The sequence below is a fragment of the Falco punctatus genome, assembly GCF_963210335.1.
Source record: "Falco punctatus genome assembly, chromosome: 1".
Lineage (NCBI taxonomy): Eukaryota > Metazoa > Chordata > Aves > Falconiformes > Falconidae > Falco > Falco punctatus.
Genome location: NC_137580.1, coordinates 24,117,149 through 24,142,024, shown reverse-complemented (window position 1 = coordinate 24,142,024; position 24,876 = coordinate 24,117,149). Strand labels below are relative to the sequence as shown.

At 42.3% G+C, this 24,876-nt stretch overlaps 1 protein-coding gene across 8 annotated transcripts in view; it reads right to left on the bottom strand.

Moving 5' to 3' along the window:
* The window catches only part of RUFY3 (RUN and FYVE domain containing 3), a 66,179-nt gene that overhangs the window by 8,943 nt on the left and 32,360 nt on the right, over positions 1-24,876 (bottom strand). For 4 of the 8 annotated variants that reach the window (XM_080408826.1, XM_080408823.1, XM_080408824.1 and 1 more), the window contains 12 exons: positions 17,135-17,308; positions 15,665-15,782; positions 13,831-13,932; positions 12,700-12,823; positions 11,964-12,025; positions 10,794-10,859; positions 10,623-10,692; positions 8,405-8,497; positions 7,593-7,673; positions 6,787-6,954; positions 5,946-6,043; positions 2,315-2,434 (listed from right to left, as the gene is read on the bottom strand). In XM_080408826.1, the coding sequence (XP_080264952.1) occupies positions 2,315-2,434; positions 5,946-6,043; positions 6,787-6,954; positions 7,593-7,673; positions 8,405-8,497; positions 10,623-10,692; positions 10,794-10,859; positions 11,964-12,025; positions 12,700-12,823; positions 13,831-13,932; positions 15,665-15,782; positions 17,135-17,294 (1,262 nt within the window). In that variant the 5' untranslated portion in view covers positions 17,295-17,308. Of the gene's footprint in view, positions 1-2,314; positions 2,455-2,621; positions 4,846-5,945; positions 6,044-6,786; positions 6,955-7,592; positions 7,674-8,404; positions 8,498-10,622; positions 10,693-10,793; positions 10,860-11,963; positions 12,026-12,699; positions 12,824-13,830; positions 13,933-15,664; positions 15,783-17,134; positions 17,309-24,876 lie in introns of those variants that run through there. The other 4 variants (XM_080408827.1, XM_080408828.1, XM_080408829.1 and 1 more) reach the window with 2 other exon arrangements.

The window sequence follows — 24,876 nt, the reverse complement described above, 5'->3', positions numbered from 1 at the left end:
TCGGGCTGCTGATCCACACCGGTACCGCAGCCCAGGCTTGTGTGTCAGTCCCCTGCAGTGTGTGCTGCGGTACAACCAGCCGGAGGGAACAAAGACACGGCTGAGCGCAGCACATTTGTATTCGGGAGGAAAACTAATCAGCGGGTCAAGGACAGATGAACAAGCACATCTAAGGTCCCTGATGCAGCCTGAAGCAGGCTGACGAGAAGCACGACTCTAAATCTAGCTGAGACTGGCAGAGCCTTTACTCTGGGCCACGAGAAAGCTCAGCGCCTCCACGAGCCTTTACTCTGGGCCACGAGAAAGCTCAGCGCCTCCACGACTGCTGCCTGCCTTTGCACAACAGCTGTGAAGCTCCTGGAGCGCAAGGACCATCAGGGACTAGGTGCTAGAAATGCCGTTTTCTGAAATCGTTACAAGAAAAGGATGGTAGCTGCTGCAGGGAACAATCCCTGCGCCAGCATCAAAGCCTAGGAAACTGAGTACCTACTGGTAAAAGTAGATACTTGTACTACAAAAGATTGCACTGTAGACTTGTACTATAAAACATCTAAATCCTTATTGCTATTAAAACCAAATTATCCATTATTACCCTTGTTAGTCTCCCTACCGCTCCAACAGCATTTTAAATAACTCATTACGACTGCAGCCTCATTAATTACATAGCGTAACTGAAGTGAGTAAAGCTGGTGGAGAGTCAGATCCAGGAATGAATACTTGCCTGTGTTGACATTTAAGAACTAACCGACCTAGGGAATTCTTGTTTATAACTTATTTTAAAACCAACACCACCACAGACACAAAAAGCCCTATTTTCTCTTAAAGGAATGCAATTCAAGCAAGACTAGCCACCATCCACTAACTTACTGCTTTAGAAACTCAGTTAAATAAAGCAGCACAGCCTCCCAGTAAAGAGGCTCAATCCTTTTCATGCTGTCATCTTTATTTAGGTTGGGCAAGGAAGGAATCAGAAAAAGTCCAACTGATGTGAAAATAGACCGATTTGCAAACGTCCTCTCCAGGTAGCTACACTAAGTTAAACTGACTCTGTGCGAGGTGCGTGTGTGGAGAAGATGCGTTCCCCCTTTATACCCAAGAACACTGCTGAGCTCACCCATGCACACCCATGACCTCACATGAATTTCTGATAAAAGCCACTTGCTGGTTTTCTGGGTAGCCTCTGTAACTTCTTGAAAAAGGAAATAAAAAGCTGTGCCACGAAGGGGCCAAAGAAAAAAAAAAAAGCATCCAGCAATGCCTCCACACAGTTCATTCCAGTGACCTTACAACAAAGTAAAGATGCGTCATGGCTGCAGAAGGAGAGATGCTCTTCTATTTTAAGATAAAAAAGGATTTCTCTGTTTTCCTGATACTGGTAAAATGATGACACTGCAAGGAAAAACATGATAGTTCTCGCCAGGTTCCCTACATGTGGTTTCCAACGCTTTGGTTGCCTCCCAGCAAAACAGACCAGTTTCAACTGGGAAAAAAAAAATAATAAAAAAATCACAGCGTTGTTTCTCAAGACCCACAACCAGGATTGCTGCCCTTGTTCCAGATGCTTCAGCATTAGCTCTAGGCAAAGACTGAGCTCCTGCATCCCCATCGATGAGCAGTAAATCGCTCGCTGTTAGTGTTAGCTTTAGATGCCAGATTATGGTATTACAGCGGAAAGCCTGACGCACCGCTAGACTTTGGAGAGATCTACGTTGTCCTCAGAGACCTGACTGTGCACCAAAGCACACATCCAGCTGCCATTCCCCGCAGGCTAACCTGCAACGCAACCTCAGTGCAGACTGAGCATCTACCCAGTGTCCCAAACAGGTTTTGCAGCTTGGGGTGACCCTTGTCCCCCCAAATCTCTAGCCCAGTCTGTTTTCAAATGAGATGGCTACTGGCAGATGCCCTACAAATCTAACCACAGCACAGAAAGCCCCCATGGACATTCCCATGTTCAGAAAAATATCCTGACATTTCATTTCCACCCAAGAGATATTCTGCAACCTGCTTCTGATATTCCACCACCACCTAGGATTTATACTTTTGCTGGTGGTTTCTGCTGACCCCGTTGTTCTTTTGCATTTTCTTCCCCATTCAGTTTTTCAAGCTGTAACTTTAAAGGCACGCATGTCAAAAGATTTTCCACCTCACAAAGCATTTCACCACCCCAGAGCTTATGCCTGCCTGGCGCCCAGCATGCCAGTTGCCTCTCTGACTCCAACCCCTCCTTCCTTTTGCCATCGCCCTGGCCTGCCTTCTCTACTAGAAACAGTAAGAACAGCCCAGAAATGAGATTAGAAAAGGATCTCTTCACCGCTGCCTGGAGAGCTCTTCCACTTCTAGCTGGAGGCTGTTGATTTTGTCCCCAAACTCCTGCTTGAAGAGCCGGTTGTCCTGCTGAGCCAACTGACGGTCCTTCTCTGCCTGTCGCAATCTGGATTTGAGCCACATGAACTTGTGATAAAAAACAAAAGCCATGGTGGGGAGGAAGACCGAGTTTAACCAACAAATAAAAAACCCAGTGAAAAGGTAAAGCCAAAACAAAAGGAATGGTAAAAACAATGGAAAGGGGGAAAATATTTTAAAGAAAAGCAAGATGTAGGTGAACCAGGCAGAAGCTCTGATTTTCAATAGTTTTTATTCTATTACTACGGTTTACAGCCATTAGATGAAAAACATAAAACATCACTTTTATCCAGATTCAAAGCAAACCTCAAGTACACAGAATTTTAAGTCAAATTTGATTTTAATGTACGTTACATTTCAGCTTTACACATGTAACTGGAACTTGCAACATAGGTTAACTACTATAGTAAGAATTAGTGCATTTTCCTGGTCTCTTCCACGGATTGACGCATTGGCTCAAGCGCCCAGGCATCAGCACACCAAAGCATTTCCACTTCGGGCCTGACATCAGAAACGGCCAGATCCTTAATTCTGTCTTACGTTAGCACTGCTGTGACAGCAAACAAAACCAGCCCAACCCCCTGTTTCTACAGAAGAAACCCGGGGAGGGGCAGGGGAGTTAACTGTTCTAACTAGCTATTTGGATACCTTGATGAAAGCGTCCACCTTTTTATTATTATTCTATTTGTCTCCAGGTAGTTAAAATGACTTTCTAGTAAAAGGTTACCGAAGGTTAAGTTTATACTCTCAAGCATGCGACTTGGCCGCTGCGTAGAGATTTGAAATGGCTCTCTGAGTCTGCTTGGGTGCGGGAGTCCGTTAAACAAGTGAAGCGGTGGTACACGCCTGTGTACAGGGGAACTAGGCTGAGCCTCACAAATCTTTAAATGTGCCTGGTTAGAATCAGTAGGTGTTCTTTCCCCAGCTGCATTTCAGCCACATTTGCCACCTGCTGCCCCAAGGGGCACTATCCCGCAGGACAAAGCGAGAACTGGCCCCAAAGAATTTTTACAGGCATCTCACCAGAGCAAAAAAACCCACTTACTCAACACAGAAAACCCCCAAACGTCATCTTCTCGAAAGAAAAAAAAAAAAAAAATATCTCTAGGAGCACTTATAACCTAAAGCCTGTGACAGGCCAGCACGGTGAATTTCTGTGGCCACAGGGAAGGGGATATCAGTTTATAATAGTCCAAGCCACAGCTGAAGTTTTGCACTGGGGTGTTAAAATGGCAATTATTATTCTTATCGAGAGCTGTTCCCAAGCTTTAGCTGTTCTTTCATTAGCAAATTCCATTTGTACCGATCAACAGAAACTCAGAAGCAAATGAAAAAAGTGTAACAGTAAAAGGCAACTCTTCCTTTTAAACCACTAACTACTCAGACAAGGAATGGTCAAGTACTAAATTACCGTTTCCACTCCCCACCACTGCACATTTTGTTCCTTTCTTCTGTTTTTTGTTTGGTTTTGTTTCTCTTAAACCCTAGTGTATAAAGATCAGATCATTTTTTGTAAAACGTGTAACTTCCCTTTCCAGGAAGAGGAGACACCTACCAACACACCTCTCCTCAGCTTCCTTCAGTCAGGAAGAACCGCAACGTATGTCTAGAGGGATTCATGGCAGAGGTAGAAGGCAATGCAAAGATAAGGAGGTTTCCACTGAACTTACCACTCTATCATGTTACTCTAAGACACCTAGCTACTAATTCTGGACACATGAAGTTTAAAGGAATAAGGGTAAGTCCCCACCCTCCCACCAAGTCACTAAGGCAAGGTCGTTGCAAGCAGTCTCGGTTACAAGAGGGCTGGTCCTCATGGTGATGAGCTATCGAGTCGCGCCCGTCTGTCTCAGACGCGGGGCTGAACCCACAAAACAGAAGTGAATGGGTAACGGCTTGGGGTACGTACACGACTACTTTCAACAACTTCCAGGGATGCATTTTTTTTTCATCTACTTCACAAAATGGGTAACACAGAAAACTAGTTGACTTTCCAGAGCTGGCCAATCTGAGAGTGGCTTGACCAATGCACCTAGCATCCACAAACACTGAAGACCTGTGCTGCTGTATACCGTATGCATCACCAGGATGTACAGAGCCACATATCTCCCACTCCTTATGCTTTTCTGGTGTGTTTATTGGCCAACTCATTGGTACTTAAACACAGTTTAAATGGCAAAGTTAGGGATCTTTATACCCGACTCTAAATCTCTGAAGAAAAACTCACTGATTTTAAAAATTCAGCAAATTCCAAATCAACTTTAGGTGACAATTAACATTTTAACAGTTGCTTTTAGCAATTCTCAAGTTCTCCCCTCATAAATGAGTTCTGATGTCAGAGCTGTTAGGTGACCAGACAAAAATGTCTAATGATGCTTCTGGATCAGTTTGTTTGCTGCACTATTTAGGGTTTTTGCCTGTTTCACCAAATCCTTTTCACTGTGTAAATAAGTCAGAAGGAGGATGATGAGAAAATGGAAACATAAGAACAGCGAGACAAAAAGAGCAAATCAATTAGCTGAGTAGATATCATAGAACATTTTAAAATACAAGTTTTCTACAAACAAAATTACCTATTTTTATCATGAACTATTCACAAGATAAATCCTAAAAACGAGAGCAGCAATTTAGCGCAGTGTCCTACTCATTAAAGGAGTCCCAGACAATCCACGCTGCTGAGAGCTATGCTTTCCCCTGATTTTCTCAGGGCTAGCACGACAGTCAGGGTCATTCGCAGAGACTGAAGTTCTGAACCTCTGGCCAAACCGCTACAAAGCCTGGCTTCCAGAACAAGACAAAAGGGGAATAGGAGCACTGCTCCTTCTCCAATCAATCTGACTTCGACACTGAGGCCTCTCCTAATTACATAAGGGTTAGCAATATGAGAGCAACACGGGCATTAGGATGGAACTTGTCCCAGTCCAAATGGATATTACATCTCTGGGCTATCCTTTATCAACTTCCAGTGACAGCCAGGCTGCCCTCTCATCTTCCTCTGTTTACTTTCACATGAGGATTTTTTTCAAGCTCATCTTCCTCAGAAAGTGCAAGTTTATAATGAGAATAGATTCAGTGGGGTATTTATTTTTTTCTAAAACAGTACCAGAAAGATCTGGAATAACCAAGCACCTCTGAGCCTAGCCTCTGCAGCACGCTTGTCCTTCCTGCTCCCACAGTCATACTGTTATTAACAGTCAAGCACTGTTCTCAGCTCCTATTTCTAAAAATTTTACCACTGTTATCACTGATAGCGATTGACTTGTAATGGCTGGATAACATATAAAAGTGCAGCTGATTTAGATAAAGCTGCTATGTGAATTACTGATTTAGCGGTATATTCTTTTCTAGTGGAAGCCCTCCTGAGCGTGCAAAACATTCTTCCTAACAGCATCTCAAAAATCATAGCTCTCCTGACGTAGCTCTATTTAGCAGTGGCGAAGCACAGCACTCAGACTCTCACTTGGTCCATTCGGGATCACTGGGACACTACCACTAGAATACACATACAAATTTGTAATCGTAAAAGTTCCATTTTTTACCTTTGTTCAAGCTGTTTGATGGTGGCAGCCATCTGATTTGTTTTTTCTTCCAAACGGCTGTTTAATTCACTCTTCTGTTTCACTCCCATGTCTGAACTCTGGGAAAAGGAGCATAGTGGGTTTTTTTTGTCAGTAGCAGTAAAACCAAAAAAAGCTGTGATAAATCATGTGGCGCATGAAATGAAAGGGGCAGAAGCCAGAGAGGCAGGGAAAGGTGTTCAAAAAGCAAATGCCAGGTCAATGTTGCAAGGGCAAGTGTCTTGCCAAGTGCAGGCCACATCTAGACCCCGTGAGAGAGCAATACCATGATCAATGAAGCTTCCTGTATAATACATTAATGCAGTACCTGCTAACACTATTTAGCTGTTTTGACAGAATGGTTGGCCCAAGGAAAGCAGAAGCATTCTTTCCTGTCCGAAAGTTTATTTTAGGATTTCCTCCTGAGCATTTTGTGTGACTTTTTGTCTTAAGTCTGCTTTTGTCATCATACAGTAATGTACATAATTGCATCATTTACCTTCAAATACTAGATTGTACTGGAACAGAAGCTACCATGGCTCGGTTTTTATACCATAAAAGCACAGAAACTGCTTTCCCTGGTCACACACACACATTTATGGATCATCACGAGTCTTTCTTCAGAAGAAACTGCATTTTCCATTAAAACTCCACCACATTCAATTCTTCCAAGTACCGCAGCTTGCTGCAGCGAGACAGAAGTACGCTGTATAGCCTGCACCCCTTACACACCTAGCATCTTTTAAACAGGCAGGGCAAGAAAATATCAAGAGCTATCGCTTTTAATCAGAATTTACCATATTTGATTTAATTACTTCCCTACCTGCAGCTTGAAAGAGAGTTCATGCTTTAGGGCCCTGAGATCATCCAGTTGCTGTCTGAGTGCCACCAACGCATCTTGCTTCTCGCAAACATCTTTCTCTAGCATCTTCATGGCTAGCTCCATCTCCTGTCGCATCCCGATCTGCGCCTCCAGCTCTTTCTCCACATCCTGGAACATACGGGTCAGTCAGCATTGCCAGCCAGCTTTCCTCACCACCCAGGACAACCACCCTTAACTGGTGCTCCCACCAAAGCAGTCACTACCTAGACATGTGCTGCACTGCCACAGCGTCACAGTTGCAGAGCTGGCCCATCACTGACAGTTAAGGACAACAAACGCACATTTTCAGTCCAGTATTAAAGCAATGTAAACAGCATCACCAGCAAGGAGTCAGAAAGTACTAGACAGGCCCACCTTTCTGATGAAGAGGACCAGCAAAAAGCTGGCAGAGTTCGTCTTCTAAAAACATTCTGCACAGGCATTTTTCTCCCCACCAGCTGAACGCACTATATTCAGCAACAGTTCAGAGAGCAGCAATATCCTTCTCTGGCAAGGGGGATATCTCAGACCTCGAAATGCAGCTCCATGGCTCATTTCAAGAAACAGACCTCACACTGATCAAGAGCCACAAAATTAACATCGCTTCTGACAAGACTGTCTCGAATCAGACTGAAGCAGGCAGGCAAGAATGATAAAAAAAACCCTGGCCAAACATTTTCAGAAGCGATTGTCTGACATGGAGTTATTATGTGAAGCTCCAAGCTTTCTAACTTCATCAGCGAGCTGCAAGCTCACACAGTCCTTACCAGCCGCAGCTGAGTCTCCTCCTTTAACTGCTTCCGTGCTTCAGTCAGCGCATGTCCATCAGCAGTTCTGTCTTTAGTGACCTAAGTTAATGAAGACACCCAGTTAACTTGCCATTATATACTAAACCTCACATTTGCTGATTATTTGCTTCTCCCAACACTTCAAAAACAGGTTCTGCAACTATCAAAACTCAGAGCTCCACTCAGTTACCGCAGCGTGCAGCTCCCATGGGAAATGTCTCTACCTCCCGCCCTCTCTCCCCAAGTGCTCAGTGCAGTGCAGTGGATATGAATTAAACGAACAGAACTTTCACAATATACTAAGTACGGTTACAAAAACTTCAGAAAAAAATCTTACAGGTTTTAAAATTCAAAACAGATTCTGCCATAGTTACTAGCACTTCCAACAAATCCACCAAAAAATATTATAGATCCTGTGCCTTGATTTCTGAAAAGGGTAGCATTTCAGGCCAATACAGCAGAACTCCTATATCCACATTTTTCTGCCACCCCCTCAGGAAATCATCCTTCTTCCTGTCCCTTCTGACACCTCTGCTCAGCAAGCCACGAACATGCTGTGTTACCTCTCGGCTCTGTGCATGCTCACAGTTTAATCAGCTACAGCCAGGCAGGATTTACTGTGGCCAGGGTCCATCTGTTACCTTCTGCAGAAAACCCACTTGGAGTCTTACCTATTGTGGGTTTTGTGTGAGATACAGGAAATAAAGACTCTTCCAAACACCGACTTCTCAGTTGAATTTGGGTTGGGACTGTCCCAAAGGTTCAGTACTCATTCACATACATACACCAACCTTACGACTGGACTCCAAGATGTAAGAACTTTCTTCTTTAACACGTTCCATCTCTTCTTGCAGTGTAATAATCCTGTTGTTTGCAACCGCAAGCTATGAGCAAAACAGAACAACAGTAACATATCAAAAACATACTTGACCCATTTTGCCCCCCGCCCCCCCAGATATATTTTCTATACTTTTTTTTTTTTTTTTTTTTTTTTTTTTTTTTTTACACTCAGAATTGAGGGCGGGGGGGTGGGGAATATTTGGAGTAGCAAAAAGTTGTCTCTACCATGGGGAAAGACAACCTGAAAAAGCATCAATTAGTGCAAGTGTGATGGATTTCCAGTATCGGCTAAAACAGAGACTTCCCAACCTATTCTGATTCCTGTCTTCCAATAAAGTTATTGACTTCTTCAGGTTTCTACCTGCTAGATGCAGTGTTACACAGTTAGTGCAGCTCAACAGAAATCCTCACTCCATTTCCTCTCCTTTGCCAAAGATAACAAAAAAGAAAAATGCGAGCACACAACAGCCAAGTTTTGTTGACTTCCAGCAATTGAAATATATTACCAGAGAAGAATACTGGCTTGGGTTTGCTAAAGCTTTGGTAGTTGGCATACACTGCTAAGTAGAGCATCCAAGATGTAAGAAGCTCAAGCATTTGGGCAGGAGAAGCACAATGAGAACCTCATCAGAGGAGGAATATCTGGCTGGAAACAGAGGATCACTAGCACACACCACCCTTACAAAACAGGACATCTGCCTGAGAGGGATCCCCAACGAAGACATCACCGCAGACTAACAGATTCCTTTACACTAACAGAGTGTGCGGTCAAAGGCCAAAATAACTTAAGAAAACCCCTGGCTTTGCAAATCATAACTTACGTAAGCCTTGCCCACAAGAAAAGCTCAGTGACATTCCAAGAGATCAGCAATGTTATTAAGTGACAAATCCAACCAGAAACTACCCTGACAAAAGTGCGAGTCTTTGGTACAGCTCAAGCCAAATACACAAATTGATGTGACATGTGACGCAGTTCATTAACTACACCCTGCAAATCACCCTGATTGGCACAGCGTGTTCCAGCACCACTTAAATTCTTACTCTGAACAGCATGCAGACTTTGCTAAGGTACAAGCAAGTAAATTATTAAAAATTAAAAAATACTTCAGTGAACACTCAATTAATTTCATGGGTATCACGCCTCACAGGCACACCACTCATACTCTGCAGGTAATAAATCCAAAGCCACTTATTATAGCAGCACTGAGAAAAGCAGCCTCTGCTGCAGACCACCTTTTGAAAAATAAAAAAAATATTTCAGTTGTAAAAAATGTTTCTTACTCCTTAATTGCAAAAGTGGATATGCTAATTTCCATCACTAAAGCTTCACATCATTTGGAATACATCCATTACAGTAAGTGTTCAATAACCAGACACCCACAGACATCTTTTAATGAGGCTGAACAAGCAAAAAAGAATGTCTGTTTCATATTTGTCCTGCAAGAGCACCTAGACAGCCCAATCAAAATCATTCTGCTAAGTGACATGCGGCAGAGATACTGTAAAACCATTAGGATGAGACCTGCTATCACCCATCTGTCAGGGAACTGACCCCAAAAGATTTCACTGCATTTGTGACATTACTCATGAACTGCAAGACCCATTTTAAAACACAGGTTACGCCTATGACTCGTGTACCAACCCTTTTACATGCTTAGACTGAACATTTTATCTATTACTGTAAGTTTTCCTTTATTTCTTGCAAATTGTGACAGGCTAGAGAAAAAGTTATTGAAACCTTTCAATTAACTCTCTTTCCTTTGTAGTCAACTTCTGCACCTGTCAAAGTAAACAGACATCTCAAAATTTCCCTTGTCATGTCTGGACATCTCATAACCTACATCAGCTGTATGGCATCGAAAATCACACCCACTTACAATTTATTCTAAGACTTCTCTAAAAATCAGAAAGCACCCAAAGACTGCAGAAGGATTAAATGTATTCAGCAGCTTTTTTTTTTTTTTTTTTTTTAACAAACACTCAGCTGTCTTCCCACCTTGTGCTTAGTAGCAACAGCCAATGTAATTCCTTGGCAGGTCAGTTATTCCAGTTCCATCGTTAAACACTCATCATTATGTACACCAGAAATATGAAAATAACTCCTCCCTTACCTTTTTAATCCCCATTTCCTAAAGGCTAAAACATCAGAGGATTGTTTATGACACTTACCTCCTCGGTTAGTTTAGTGTTGGATTTTTCTAAGGCATCCACCTTGGCCTGTAGGTTGTTTACTGTAGCACTGTTGAAAAGAAAAAACCCTGCAGTAATTCCTTCTTTTTTAAAATCCTGTTTTCAATTTTGTTATACTAGATAATAAAGAGTAAATAAATCATGTCTTACCTTAAATGTCTATTGAGTTCTTCTACATAGTTCTTCTGGTCCAAAATAGCAGTTATCTGACCATCTCTGGAAAAAAGTAGTATCACACAGCTCAACCATTTGGATTGAAAGACCTATGAGACACCACTAAACATCTAAGAGGAAATGTGGCGATGTAGCCTGCATGTCCAGCAGAGCACAAGTTCCTAGGTCTCAATGAGCCTGTGTCAAATATATAAGATAGCAAAGCAGAGTTACAGCCTCTGCCTTTAGAATCAGCCACCGTCCTCTGACTTCTCAGAGGCTGCAACTGCGACACTCACCCGGATGACATTCAAGTGTTTTGTGACACACAAAATAGAGTGATTAAGGGACAACATTTCAAAGAGTACAGCAGTTATTTCAAATAAACCCCCTCTGGTTCTGCACTACATTTATATCGGACAACAGCCATCTCACCAAAATCCATTCAAGGAAAACTGTCAACAAATGCATGTCTTGCATGTGCTTCCAGCAAGAAATCTTAACTAAAGAATGTTTTAAAAATGAAATCATAGATAAAATAAATGCAATCAAAACGCCTGACCCTGAGAGATAATTATTACATATAGACCTGAATTCAAACAAGCAGGATTTCCTCAGGAGGAGGAAGTACTCTGGAAGAACCTCAGAAAACCACACCACCTGACCCATGTGTCATTGTGCTCACGCTGCATTTTTCAACCACTTGCTCTGAACATTGCACATCTCCATTTGTGCATGCTGGCACAAGTAGTTTAGTCTATTATTACAGTTATCATCTCTTCCAATTGGATTATTTTTTTCCCCAAGGATGTTACGGTGCCAAAAATCCACTACCGTCCTGCTAGCCGTACAACTGGTGAAGGCCACCAAGCTGCTTACCACATCTAAAGATAGGCAGACCTAACTCTGAAGAGGGTCACTTTTAAAATATTTTTATCTTCAATTGCCAGTTAAGGAAGAACACAGAATTTCTGGGAGACTCTCCTTTTCCCTTGCCCCCTTCCCAATATTTCCACTATCTTATTTATATATTATGATTGATCACACAAGAGCAATTCAGTCTAAATAGCTTTTTAATTAAAAATGTAGCAGCTTGCAGGGCAACCTGGAATACCTGAATACAAGTTACTAAGAGATAAGAGGCAGGGCAATTGTGCATGTACCTACCCTTCACTGCCTTTTGTGCTGTTCCCATCTTTCAAATACATTGAGAAATCAATAACTCCAACCTAGAGAAGAAGAATTTGCATTTTACATTAACCACTTTTTCTAAGACTAAACACTGTCCACAGTTGTGAAATTTTAGAGTCATTCAGTTAGAACAGTTAGAACGTGTTGTATTACAGCGAAGATTCACTATACCAGTAATCTATCTGAAATTAATGAAAACATGGCCTATTTCAAGCAAAAATATATGAGGATAAGCAGCAAGCCGGCAAGCAAGGCTTGGGACGTAAGGACACAACATCCCCATCACCATATCTGTATATACACTGCTTACACAAGCTGGGATGTAAGTGCATACAGGCTCATTTTCTTTTAACAGCTATAATGATCTCATCGCACAGCATGAGTGAATTAAGAGTTCTGCCCATTTCTCCCCTCATTTTGGCTAGGTCCTTCCCTGTTTTCGCCTCCTTTTTCATTTACTGTGTTTCACTCCACAGTGACCTGCATGCAGACCATAGCAAAGTATAAGAGCAAAGAAAAAACAAAAATCCCGAGTCTCTGATGTCAGCGCTGCCAGCTAACCGAAGACCACAATCACAGTAACAAGCTTGTATTAGTCTTCTATTACGTATAGTAACGAACTCTTATCTCAGTTGATGGAAGTCTTCTCCAATGAAAAGTTCTTCCAATTTAAATGAGCAGAAAAAAGAATATTAACTGAATACCCAAGTACCTGTGAGTCCAGGTCTTCTCCCTTCATGCAGAAGTTTGCATCGATGACATTCAAACCTACTAGGAGGCCAGCAATGATGGCACCTTCTTCCTCCATCATCAGTGCATTAGGCTCATAAAATTCACTGTGGGATGCATGGCAAGAGAAGACAGGTGTTGCATCTTGAAAAATCAACTATTATGAGGGATCCAGCATGGGATCTCTGCTACTTCATATGACAACAGAATGCCATCTCAGCCTTTACAAAAACCCAGGGAGTGGCACATAGTCCACATAGAAACGCACTCCTACATACTACCTACATACTCCCACTCTGACTGAACAAATCTCTCAGCACAGTAAGTCTGCAAGTGACGCAAGGACCCAATAAGCAGAGGACCTGGTCCCTCACTGTCGAAAGGTGATGGAAAGCAAGCACCATTCCCGAGTAACCATACAACACACTGAAGATTTAAAAACGGGGCTTACTATCAAGAGTTTTTTAAGTAGTATACTTCTACTACTCTACCACATTCTGTTGTTAACACAAGCCACTGCCACATCTTCCAGTGGACAACACCAGGTTCTCCCTTCTAACCCCAAGTGAGCTATGGATTTACATGGACAGCCAACAAAAACGTACTTGTTTGAATAAAGAAACACCAACATATTTATTAAATCCTACTCCTTTACACAGACATAGTAGTTCAAATCCATGGACTTTCAATTCAACTACAAAATTATTGCTGTTTTATGAGTGGGAAGCAGAGATAGAGAGAAGTGAAACGACTTGTTCCAAGTCAGATGGTAATGAAGTGACAAGGTCAGAAATAAATCCAGTGTCAAGATTTGGCAGACAGAGAATGCTGTATCCCCTCTGTACAAATATTTCACCCAAATCACCTCTTCAGAACCAAAATGTATGTTTATTCTGATATATATTTGAGACAAAGTGAGGAGTAACAGCTGCTGAATTAAGAAAGAATGCTAAGCATTTTTAAACCCTTAGAGGAAGCTCTGCATTTCACAAATATTACCATTTCTTAAAAAAAGCACATGCATACTTTACCATTTGGATGTAAAAGTTTGTAAAGATCTTACAAGAGGGCAGAAGTGAACCTAACCTAATCTGAGAGTGAGCTCAGCACTCACCTGAGAAGATCCTTTCTGTTAATCAAGGCTTTCATGTATTCTGAAAGTTTCTTCTGCATTAGAGCCAGGCGAAGCCAAGCTCTTCCTCTACCCACAGGTGTCCTACAAAGGCCAGAAACAAAACCGTTACAGACATACTGCAATGCACTGTCAAACAGCTCTAATAATCCTGTTCTGTCTGAAGTTTCTGTGTCTCAAAAACAGAGCTGGCACTGGATAAACAGGAAAAATACAAGGTATCTAAGTGCAAATAGTTACAGGCAAGTTTATCTAAGCAATCACTGCTTCTCTCCTAACTAATTATATATTTGTTGCTATACTGACAATATTTCCCTGACTTTACCCCTGCTGGACACTGCTACACAAAGAGAGATCAGCTGCTTCAACACATCACCTTCTAATTCAAAATCAGTTTTGCTTAAGGCAAGTCAGAAGAACGTGTATACTTCAGCTCAGCACAGACGCTCAAGCACTGCTCATTCAGGTAGGTGTTAAGTTAGGTAAGAATCCACAAACACAGCGGAAAACACAAATTCAGTACTGTTCTCTTCAGCTGTTTTGCTCATTAACACACTCACAGGATGCAATGGGTTATAGTCACCGTCCTTCCCTCTCTGTTTCTCCTGGCAATGTGAAGCGTGCAGCTTTAAAAATACTGATATGCTGCATCACAGCTCTGGCTCATCTATGCTGGCATGCTGGCCAGGAGCCAGCCTCAGATGCTCCCCAAAGGAAGGTGTAAATCCCCCATGTTAAGCAGTATTCTGATTAGAAGGAAATTTCTTTCCATCTCCAGCAGTCAGTCAAGCTGTCTTATACCAAATGACACGTGGGGCATTTTACTTTCTAACCTTAACTGCTACAAGCAACTGCCCATGTAAATCATCTTTGCTGCTCCCCATTCTTGACCTCAGTAATACATGACATGACACTTCCCAAGGGTTAGTACGGACGCAAAGTTTAGAAACTTATCCTAAACCTGTTCTTTATTTCAATTTATTTAACATTTCAATATTCTTTTACAACAGGGAAAGGTAGCAGGAGCTCTGGCACAACACTGCTGGCACTCCACACTGGTCCGGTAAGCTGTTCCAGGAGGAGTGCTGCACAGATCCCCAGTAAAAGCACTTGACCATATGTATATTGCTAAATACTAATCCAAAAGAAACTGTTACTGAATCTATTAATCTCTTCTTTCAGCAAAAGATTTAATCCTTAGTCCTGCTGCTCACACAAAAGCTTCCCTACATCTTTTTTCTATTCTCCAGGCTCAAAGCCTGTTTCTTTTTAGCACAGAATAAGCAAACCTGAATGTGATGTCTCAAATGACTGTGACATTTTTAAAAGCAACAAATACATGCTTAAACTGTTTTTTTTTCCCCTCCCCTCTTTAACATAGGCTGGTATCTTCTCCAACTTGGTGCCTGAGCTTCCCTTTTACAAAAACTTTACAAGTTTACCCAAATTTATTTAAAAGAAACATTATCTCTGTCAGCCTCAAGACTATGTAACCTGTAATCACCTTCCTTCCAATTCCATTCCTCTTCAGTCTGACTTCAGAAATAGAGTTAGTAAAGGCTGCTCCCATTCCCAAGACACATCACCGCTCATTTAGTGCTAGCAATAAATGCACTGCTGTCTGTAAGACCCCATGCACTTAACACAGAAAGAATATACCCTATCCTCTCCTTCTGCAGATCCTTGATTAAGAGAGTAATGATTCATTTTTATCAGCAGAAGGTAGCATTCCTGTTTGCTCTTTGTTCTTTTCATCAGGATCCTTCTTACAATAAAAACCACATTATGTACTTGTGCAGTAGAAGACCGTACTTACTTCAGTCCTGGGAGATCCTTAACACTTGCTGTAATCTCTGCAGCCTCAGGAACAAGTTTCTCTACTAGTTCTAGAGGTCCCCAGAATGACTTATTTTGCCCAAGAAAAGTCTTTTTGGCTAGAAAAGAGAAAGATACGAAATGAGCCCATTAGGCCCATGCTGACTAAACACATTCTCAAACACGGTCAGAAGTGAATGAACAGCAGACAAAAACTGCCAGAAAGATTCTTCTGGGACCACTGCTGTAGGGAAGTACAAAAGATGACTTTTTATGCCCAAGTGTGGCAATTACTGGTGCCATTTAAATAAGGCAACAGAAGCTCCAGACAGATGCCAGAAAATATTCCACACGTCCCCACTATGCCAAAACAACAACATCCAGTGATAACCAGCAACTTAAGATTTACTGCCAGAAGACAAAGTTTCTCCTGGGATGCTGTCACTGTCCCTAAGTTACATCTGATATGTGCACAGTAATTTTCTATCACTGACCATCACATTAGAAGGAAAAGGACGACGCCACTCTGAACCTGCTCCTTCTCCATAGCTGCTAGGGGCTTCTCGGTGCATCCTTTCCTCCTTCAGAAAAGCTTTCCAGCGATCCCTTGGTACTAAAGCTGGAAATTAATTTTCTTACATAGTTCTTACTGCTACTTCACAGCAGCAGCCAGAAGACTGAGAACTCTGTTAACTTCAAACTTACGACCAGCAGTAGGGACGCTGCCAAATGGATAAACAAAGAAGCTGAAGAATAGGAACGCTTCTCCCTTGCACAATGTTACCCTAAACCAGCACAGGAATTGCTTCTTCCACATGTAACACTGAACACGACTGCTAAAGCAGCACCACAGGACGCACATATGGGCGCCGGAGGGTGTTTAATATCCTCTGCTTTTCATCTTATGCTACTATCATGCAAGGTCAGGATATCAAGAAAAAGAGTCTGGTACTTGGAGTTTCAGTTGTGACTCTATATTATATAGCTAAATATATGCTCTGCTTGCTATTTGCAAAAGCAGCTTATAGGACATTAGCTGCACAAAGCCCAAATCCTCAGTTTTGACAGAACTATTGAGCAAGGACCTCCGTGTTGCGGTTCCTCTTCCAGCAAAAGGATTGTTGCATCCCTGAAGCATAAAGAAGTGCAGAAAAAAAGGGAGTCATGAGTTTGCTGAGGACCTAATTTTAACACTTATCACCTAGTTACACTCCAGACATCTAAAAAGTTGTTTTAAAAATGGCAAGCACCTGCAACAACTGAAATTTTCACCTGCAGTGTTATACCTCCAGCAGAGTTTTTTTTCCCTTCCTGTGGCCTGTCAAGCCAACTGTGATCACAGCAGTGACCCTGCTCAGCCTCCTTTTGGTCTAATGTAGATTACAAAACTAGATTTTTAAAACAAGATTGCTCTTTCTTACTCCTACGGTAGGACAAACAACGCGGGGGGACACCTCTCAAGCCAGGTTACCTTTCAAGCCATGTTTAAGGCAATGTTCCATCACAACGAAGAACTGCTGAAGAGGTGCATAGTCAGAGTCCAGCGTCCTGCCCAGATTAAGCGCCGATTCAATCAACCCCTTGATGCTCAATTTTGCCATGTTCATCAGGTTCATGCGTTCATTAGCCATGAGATAATTAGGATCTATAAAAAAAAGGAAGACACATACTGTTGAGCAACAAAAGCTATTTTTAATACAGTAAGATACCCCGTGCCTCTCTCTTTGCTCCTCAGCTTTGAAGACATTTTTAGGGGCAGTGACAGTTTCATGTGAGGCACTCCCTTCAGGCCTTTTGTTGAGAAAAATCAAAATTAACTAGCATTTTATGGCCGAAGCCACAATGACAAGGGAACAGGCGATATATCACATTAAGGGCACCTCAATACTTCAAATAACTACAAAAGTTCTGTATTTTCAAGAGAAGTTTGAAGACAGCTGTTAATATTGTGCTTTGCACCTTAACAACCAAATTATTGAATTTTATTGAATTATTGAATGTTAACAGCTGTCACTTGTTCCAACTCAAATCCCCAGCTACGTCCGGCTACTACAGACAGGGAAGAATTCCCCACTTGTGATTTGTCCTTCCACCTAAAGATCACCATGAATCCACTCACACCTAATCCAGCGATGTGTGTGTCTATCCAGCCTTGCATCTTTCCTTCTTTTTTTTTCAAACCTGGATGTAACACGGAGCCAATTCCCATCTCTCCCTCTCCATTTTGCCAACACTACTGTTTTTTACCACTGACTGTAAGGAGCTGATTTTCATGGCTCCTCTGACAGCTTGCTCCAAGTCCCAACGCGCAGGGATCTTCCAAAACTATATTCTTCCTCTACCACATTATAAATATTCCAATGTTTATACTTGCGTCTTGTTGCAAGAAACAAACACAGACCTGCGTCTTCCGAACTGCAGCCTGCCCGCAGGCCTCCCGCTCCCTGACCTGTGTAACGTGCCCGTGCCAACACCCATCCTTCCACAGAGCGCCCCTCTTCCCAGCCGCCACCAGCGCATTGCCAGCCCCTCAAGGAACAAACTCATTTACAACAGTACTGTCCCATAACTAGAGGGAAACTGTCCCATACCCACAACGAATCAAGTGTGCTTAAGCTTTAGGCCTGGAGATACACAGTCATAGAGATCTTGGCTACTAAAATGGTGTTGCATCAGTTGCAAGTTTTCTGTTTGCATCTGTTTCACCTACAATCTCACACCAAATTTTTGTGCTAAACTTCTCTGGTGCAAGCAGTTTCACCCTTTTATTAGAAGTTTCACACCCATTTACTAGAATAAATGTAAGGCACATTTATTCTAAGGCTGCTATAAACAACCACGTACCCTTGAACAAATTTGCCAGCTTCATAAGAGAAATCACTGCATCTAGCAGCAGAAACATGACCAGAGGACATCTACAACATCTAAAAACATTTAGGAGTGAGTGTCAGGAGGATAGGGCCAGGCTCTTTTCAGTGGTTCCCAGCGACAGGAAAAGGTGCAACAGGCACAAACGGGCACAGCTGAATATGAGCAAAAACTTCCTTACTGTGAGTGTGACAGAGCACTGGGACAGGCTGCCCAGAGAGGCTGCGGGGTCTCCTCTGGAGACATTCAAAACCCACCTGGACGTGGATTCTGTGCAGCCTGCTCTAGAGGAGAACCTGCTTTAGCAGGGCATTGGGCTAGATGATCTCCAGAGGTCCCTTCCAACCCCTTCCAAGACCATTCTGTGATTACCTGTCTAAGCACAGGGTACACATTTTATCTGCTATACTGACAAAACATGCTTGCATTTAGCAAACAAGTAAAGCAAATAAACATTTGAGACTGAAAACCTTCAGTTAGAACAAAAGGAGACAGATTTCTATTTAAAATGCAGGGGAGCACATAGCTAAGTTTGATGAAAGAAGTCACAAAAACATCTAGAAGTCCAAGCAGTAGAAGAATGGCTGTTCCTGCTGGCTCTGTGGTGTTCCACCACCCAGCCTCCCACAGCCATGCTCACCACCACTGGGGTGTTCTCAAGCTCTTTTTGACTGTTTGGAATGTCCATCTCACCAACATACAGACAGCCGAGATAAGTTCCTATATCTCTCCTTAAAACATCTTCTCATGGTGAAGGAGGGGAAGATGCAACCTTCATCCTCAGTGGATCCAGTCCCTAAGTTAAGGCCTGCAGCAGTCTGGGTTTGTATTCAGCTGGTTTGCCGCTGAGTGGGCATTAAGTCTCTACAAGGCAGCTGGACTTAACTGTCTGGATTATTCACAGTTCTCATCCTCTTGTCAATACAACTGTGAAGAACCATTTCTTGCAATTTAAAGTGCAACAACTTAGCCAAAAGAGTCCAAGGGCCTCTTCTTTTTCTGAGGCTACTGCAGTCTCCTTCAGGACTTGTCCCAACTGTGCAAGTCATCATCCTGCTTCAACATGATGCTGATAGTGACAAGTCCAGTTGCTTCAATACAAACTCCTTGTCATCTCAAACGTACTGCCACTGCAATTAGGCATCTTGTCAGCACCCACCAGGCAAAAAGACAGCAAGGAGCAAAACTTTATAGAACCACTGAAAGACACACACACACAAAAAAAATCACATTGTTCCCACTTCCCATCTTTGATACCTCCTGCAGGTTGAAAAGCACTGCAGGCCCAGTGGCCTGTAGCTGACGGGAGGAATATTTTGTTTCAGTAACCTATGGCTGAATCAGAAACAGGCAAGAAGAGGAGCAACTGCTACTATGCGACTGAGATTCCTTAAGCCAGACAGAAGGAGATACTGAAAGGCACCTCAGGGCTGGAAAACAAAAAGCAACTACTGAAGTGCTACTGAACTACTACTGCAATAACATCCTCAATCGAAGAACATGAGAAATTATGAAAGGGAATCAAAAAAGAGCATGTGTGAAACATAGGAACAAAGGTGGATTTGCTGACGTGCCTTGGAAGCACGCCGTGGTGAGGTTCCCACAGCTCCAAGGCTTGCTGGCAGCCAGGCTGGCGAGGTCTCGTCACTGCTGCTCAGTTTTGGTTGGCCTGTCTGCCCGAGGACAGGCTGGTTTTAGCGGGGATGCTGCTGATGACTTAAAGAAATACTCAGACCTAGACATGTGGCAATAGCAGTAGCAAGGCTCAAGTATACATCATTAAAGCTGAGAGCTGTGAAAAAATCCACAGTATAAAGGAGAGCAATGGGCCAGGGCAGCTGCCACTGTTCAAACCCAACACCACGGCTGCATTTCTTTAGCCTCTCCAAAAGCAGGTCAGGATGCCTCTCTTATGCCCTTTTTATTCTCCAGGATGAAACAGTACCTTCCCTAAATTTCCCTGGCAGCTACCGCACTAAGTGGCTCAAGAAGGGACGGTGTCTGATGAAGAAGGGGAATGTGAGGACAGCGCTAAGCAATGCCAGCTGGAATTGCCATCAACTGACAGCCACGAGCCTAGCTGCGCTCCAAGCCACATCTGCTGCCACGGACAATGCCTTCTTGTTCCGAGAAGTGGCAAACAAGCCCAGTTGTTCCTGTGCTTCCACTCAAATCTTATACTGCTGAGGGACAACATGATCAAACTCCCTGAAGAGTTTTGCTTTACTGACTGTACATTCTTCAAGCACAGATTGTCTTGACTCACATCTTACAAAAAGGCTGAGATTAGGCATTCAGAATTTATTTTCATAATTCAGAAAACTTCAGAGTCCTCATTTAGGAATGTAATTCTCATAGTAGCACTGGACTGTAGAAAGATTTAATTTAGTGCGTGATTTTTATTGCCTTTGCAGAACTACTACTACTTTAAGCTGATAGATTTGACACGTACATAGAACAGATTACCTGTTTCGTGATTTGCAATCCATTTCACAATTTGCAATGTAGCTAACAGTCACCGTTACTAGAAATGCAGACTCAGGAAAAAAAAGTAAGACAAAATATTACACATGACTGCAAAAACTAAGTTTTGTACATGTAACTAAAAAAACCTGCTGTATATTTTCTTCTCTATATTCTGCATAAACCTGCTGTGTATTTTCTTCTGTATATTCTGCATAAAGCTCATAAACACCTCCAAGAGCATCCATCACAGGTGCCCGTCAAGTGTATATGAACATCACTACAGCATTTACTTCTAGTGCAGACAATTATTGTCACAAAATTGTGCTTTGCTTTGGTACTGTGATTCAAATTCTGCTCAGAAGAAGGTTATCTGGAAAAAACGGTCACCCCGCTCCCTTAATGCTTCTGGTAGCACAATTCCATCTACAGTATATCCGCACTTCTGGCCAAGACAGATAAACTCGCAGAAATCTCTAGAAGGTTTGAATTATCTGGAGCAATTTTGATATGTGCCCTCAAGAGTATGGTGCTGTGGTAAAAGAAACACATTGACTTTAAAGTTTAAATGTTTTGAAGTCTGGGTTGAACATGATTAGTTGCCTGGCCAGGCTTTGAAGAGAAACTCCTATGCACACACATGCTGTGCATACCGATCTCGGCAGTGAGATCAGACCCTTTTGGAAAGCTGAGTGAGTGTGTCTTGAACATACCTAGAAGTTTTAAGACTTGACTGAAACCTTGTTAATAATCACAGCTGCTTTTTCTTTCTCCGTATCAGGGGAATCGCAAGATACAGGAGGATACAGTATCTTGCTTACAGATACCTCTCCTCTCTAGTCAAGATGTTTCCTTGCCAGCCAGGGTCCGGCAGCGGCATGCCCCAAGCGACAAAGCTCTGCCGAAGCACCGAGTGGTCCTGCACCCGCTGCCCCAGCGGCTCATCGCCCCCAGCAGCAGCAAGGCTGGCATCCACAGTGACTCTGTTCTGGTGGCCAATCAATGGCTAATGCAAAACTACAGAAGCCGTACAAGATGACTCCATGGAAAACGTTACTTTGGCTATGGTTATTAGCTAATTTGGATTATGGTAGAGTCCAAGGATACTACTCAGAATTAGGATCCTACTCTTTAATATACTCACAGGAAACCATATGATTACTTAAGAGTATGGAGAGCTGCTGCCTCACACAAACCTATACCGAGGTGAAGGGTATGCTTTTTGAGGCAAGGTATGTGGTTTTCCACGGGTCTGAGGCCTGTGACTGCTGTGTGTCAACTGGGGTCAATACTACCCTAATTAAAAAAAAGCACAAATAAACAAGAATAATAGAGGGGTGCATGAAACACACTGAAGACAACTAGACTCTTTCAACACTTTTAAGAGCTAACAAACATCTGAGCTGATGAAAGCACTTAGGAAAAAAGAAAAAGCAGGGCTATGCTTTCATTTAAGACTAAAATGTGCAGTCACAGCCTCAAGAACTGAAAATTGTTTTCATCACATCAACTAATTAAAGGTTTCTGCTTCATTAGTCTGTTGTGAATAATGGTGCTTTGCATATGCAGCTTATCTAAGATTCTCATCTTGCAAACTGATTAAATGTTACATAGTATGAGACTGGGTAAAAGCCCAAAGATTTATTCCAAAACCTAAATTCTAAGTAATTTATACCATCGTTATATGCTCTGCGACCTATACACCTTTAAAAAGACAGGATGAACAAGCAAAGGTGACTTTTACACCATCTGTAAGACTGTATGCTGGCTTTAAGTCAACCCAGACATTTTCTGCTTTGACAAGTCCGACTCTGACGTGCAACTCAGATTCTCAGTTTGAGTCAGTATCTTCTCCAACTTTCTGTTTCTGCTTCTAATGCAAAAACTCTACCTGTGTTTTACTGAGCATGCCATGTCCTAAACCTTAAAAAGTAAAATCCTGGCCCTTACACTTTGCCTTTCCTTGTGGTTTGGATTTCATTTGAAGTAATCCTAAGTTCTCAAGACACTTGCTACTTAAATATTGTAGCTTCTCCAGAATAGATATGCTTTCTAACCAGCAACCTTGGACATATATATAGGATATAAGCAGTCATGCCTGAGCTGGACTTGCATCCCACTAGAATGACAGGGTAAAATCATCAGCTTATCTGACTGTTCCTTTAAAACACTGAAATCCAAGGTTTCTAAAGAGGTAAAACTGAGCCGCAATCATTCAAATGCTAACAGCATGAAAAGCAAAGGGTTCCTGAGGAGCTCCCATGAAGATGTTCCCCGAAAGCATCAAAAGCAAAAAGCTAGAACTTTGATCAAATGCAGGGAGTCATGAAACACTGTGAACAAACCTGCTCAAAGTAATGCCAATTAGTTAGCATTTCACAAAGGTTCTCCATGTGCTGAATCTATCTTAAATCAAGAATACAAACTTAAAGCAATCTGAAATTTAGAAAGGCTGCTTCTGTGTATGGAAGAGAAATGGAGTCCTGTAAACAGTTCAAACTGTATTCAGATGAACTGAGACATGTTCACGGTGAAACGCCTGCTTCCAAAACAAACCAGCCAGCTATCCGCAGCCCACCGAGTTTCAGTTAAGCAAATTCGCATTAGGAAAGAAATTGGTTCCTGCCGCTCAGACTACCAAATCAAGAACACAGGTATAATTTAATATAAATGTGGAAAGCTAATCCCTAGATAAATTAAGAACTTTCATCATTTAAACTGGAGTTCAACACCGTTATGTATTTTTTAAGCTGCTTCTGTTTCCTGACGCACTCTTACATTCAAATGCCTCCCCTGCCTTCCAGCAATGCAAGCCCCTGACTGCCATCACAAGGATGAGTTAGAAGTTTTGTGTTATGCAAGCACTCTCTTGAAGATAAGCAGTAACGAAAATAAAAATGACGTGACTATTCACAGGTGAAAAGCAGCAGTACGTCTGTTTCTGCAGATGTTTTATTCTACTAATTTTTTGCCTCTGTATTCAATATTCAACCCGTCTACTCTGAGGGACTGTGGATAAACTGTAAAGCAGCCGGACTAATGCCCCCTTACAAACTGAAATTGGATTTCTTAAGAGAAGAAACATTTTCACCGAGTTTAAAAGGTTGCTTCATTTGTTCTTGCTATTATGTCCTTAAAGTTGACTTTGGAGGGGGAAAGCACACTCCATGTCAAGCATCCGTCAGTCTCTCATCAATCACCAAAGAGGACAGTTTCCCTGCACTCGCCAGGTATGCAAGTTTCAAGAAAACAGAAGGGGGGGGTGGTTATGGGAAACAAAGATACAAGTGCAAACAAACAAGACATTTCAAATGTATCCCACCCCAACAAAATGAACGCAAAAAATATGTACAATTTTTTTTGTTCTTTTTTTGGGGGTGGGGTGGGGGGGTGGTGTGTGCACAGAGGGAAATCTCAAACCTTTTTTGTTTTTTTTTTTCCTTAAAGACTACCTTGGATGTGCCCTCAGCGGGAGCTGCTGGGAAAGCAGTGTTAGCTGTTGTACCAGGAAAGAGAACCTCCCCCACAGCTGTCGAGCAGCCTGCTCTGTTCATGAGCCCACTGCGCAGAAGCCCAGGCATGTAACCAAGCACAGCAATTAAGAAAGGCACTATCCACAGAAGCTGACCAGCAACAGATCGGTGTAGTTAACGCATCAAAACTAATTTTTGTGTGCAACACACCCTCTTTATACCATTCGAATTTCCAAATATAAATAAAAATAAATTTTGCTATGTCATGGTTGATTTTGCTTTTTTTCTTCTGCCAGAAACATGCTTAAAACTACCTGCACTGGAAGGTTTTTCCTAAGTGAGTCCCAAACGTAACTGCATTACTTTGCCAAGTATGTAATTATTACTTAACTATCCATTATTATTCTAG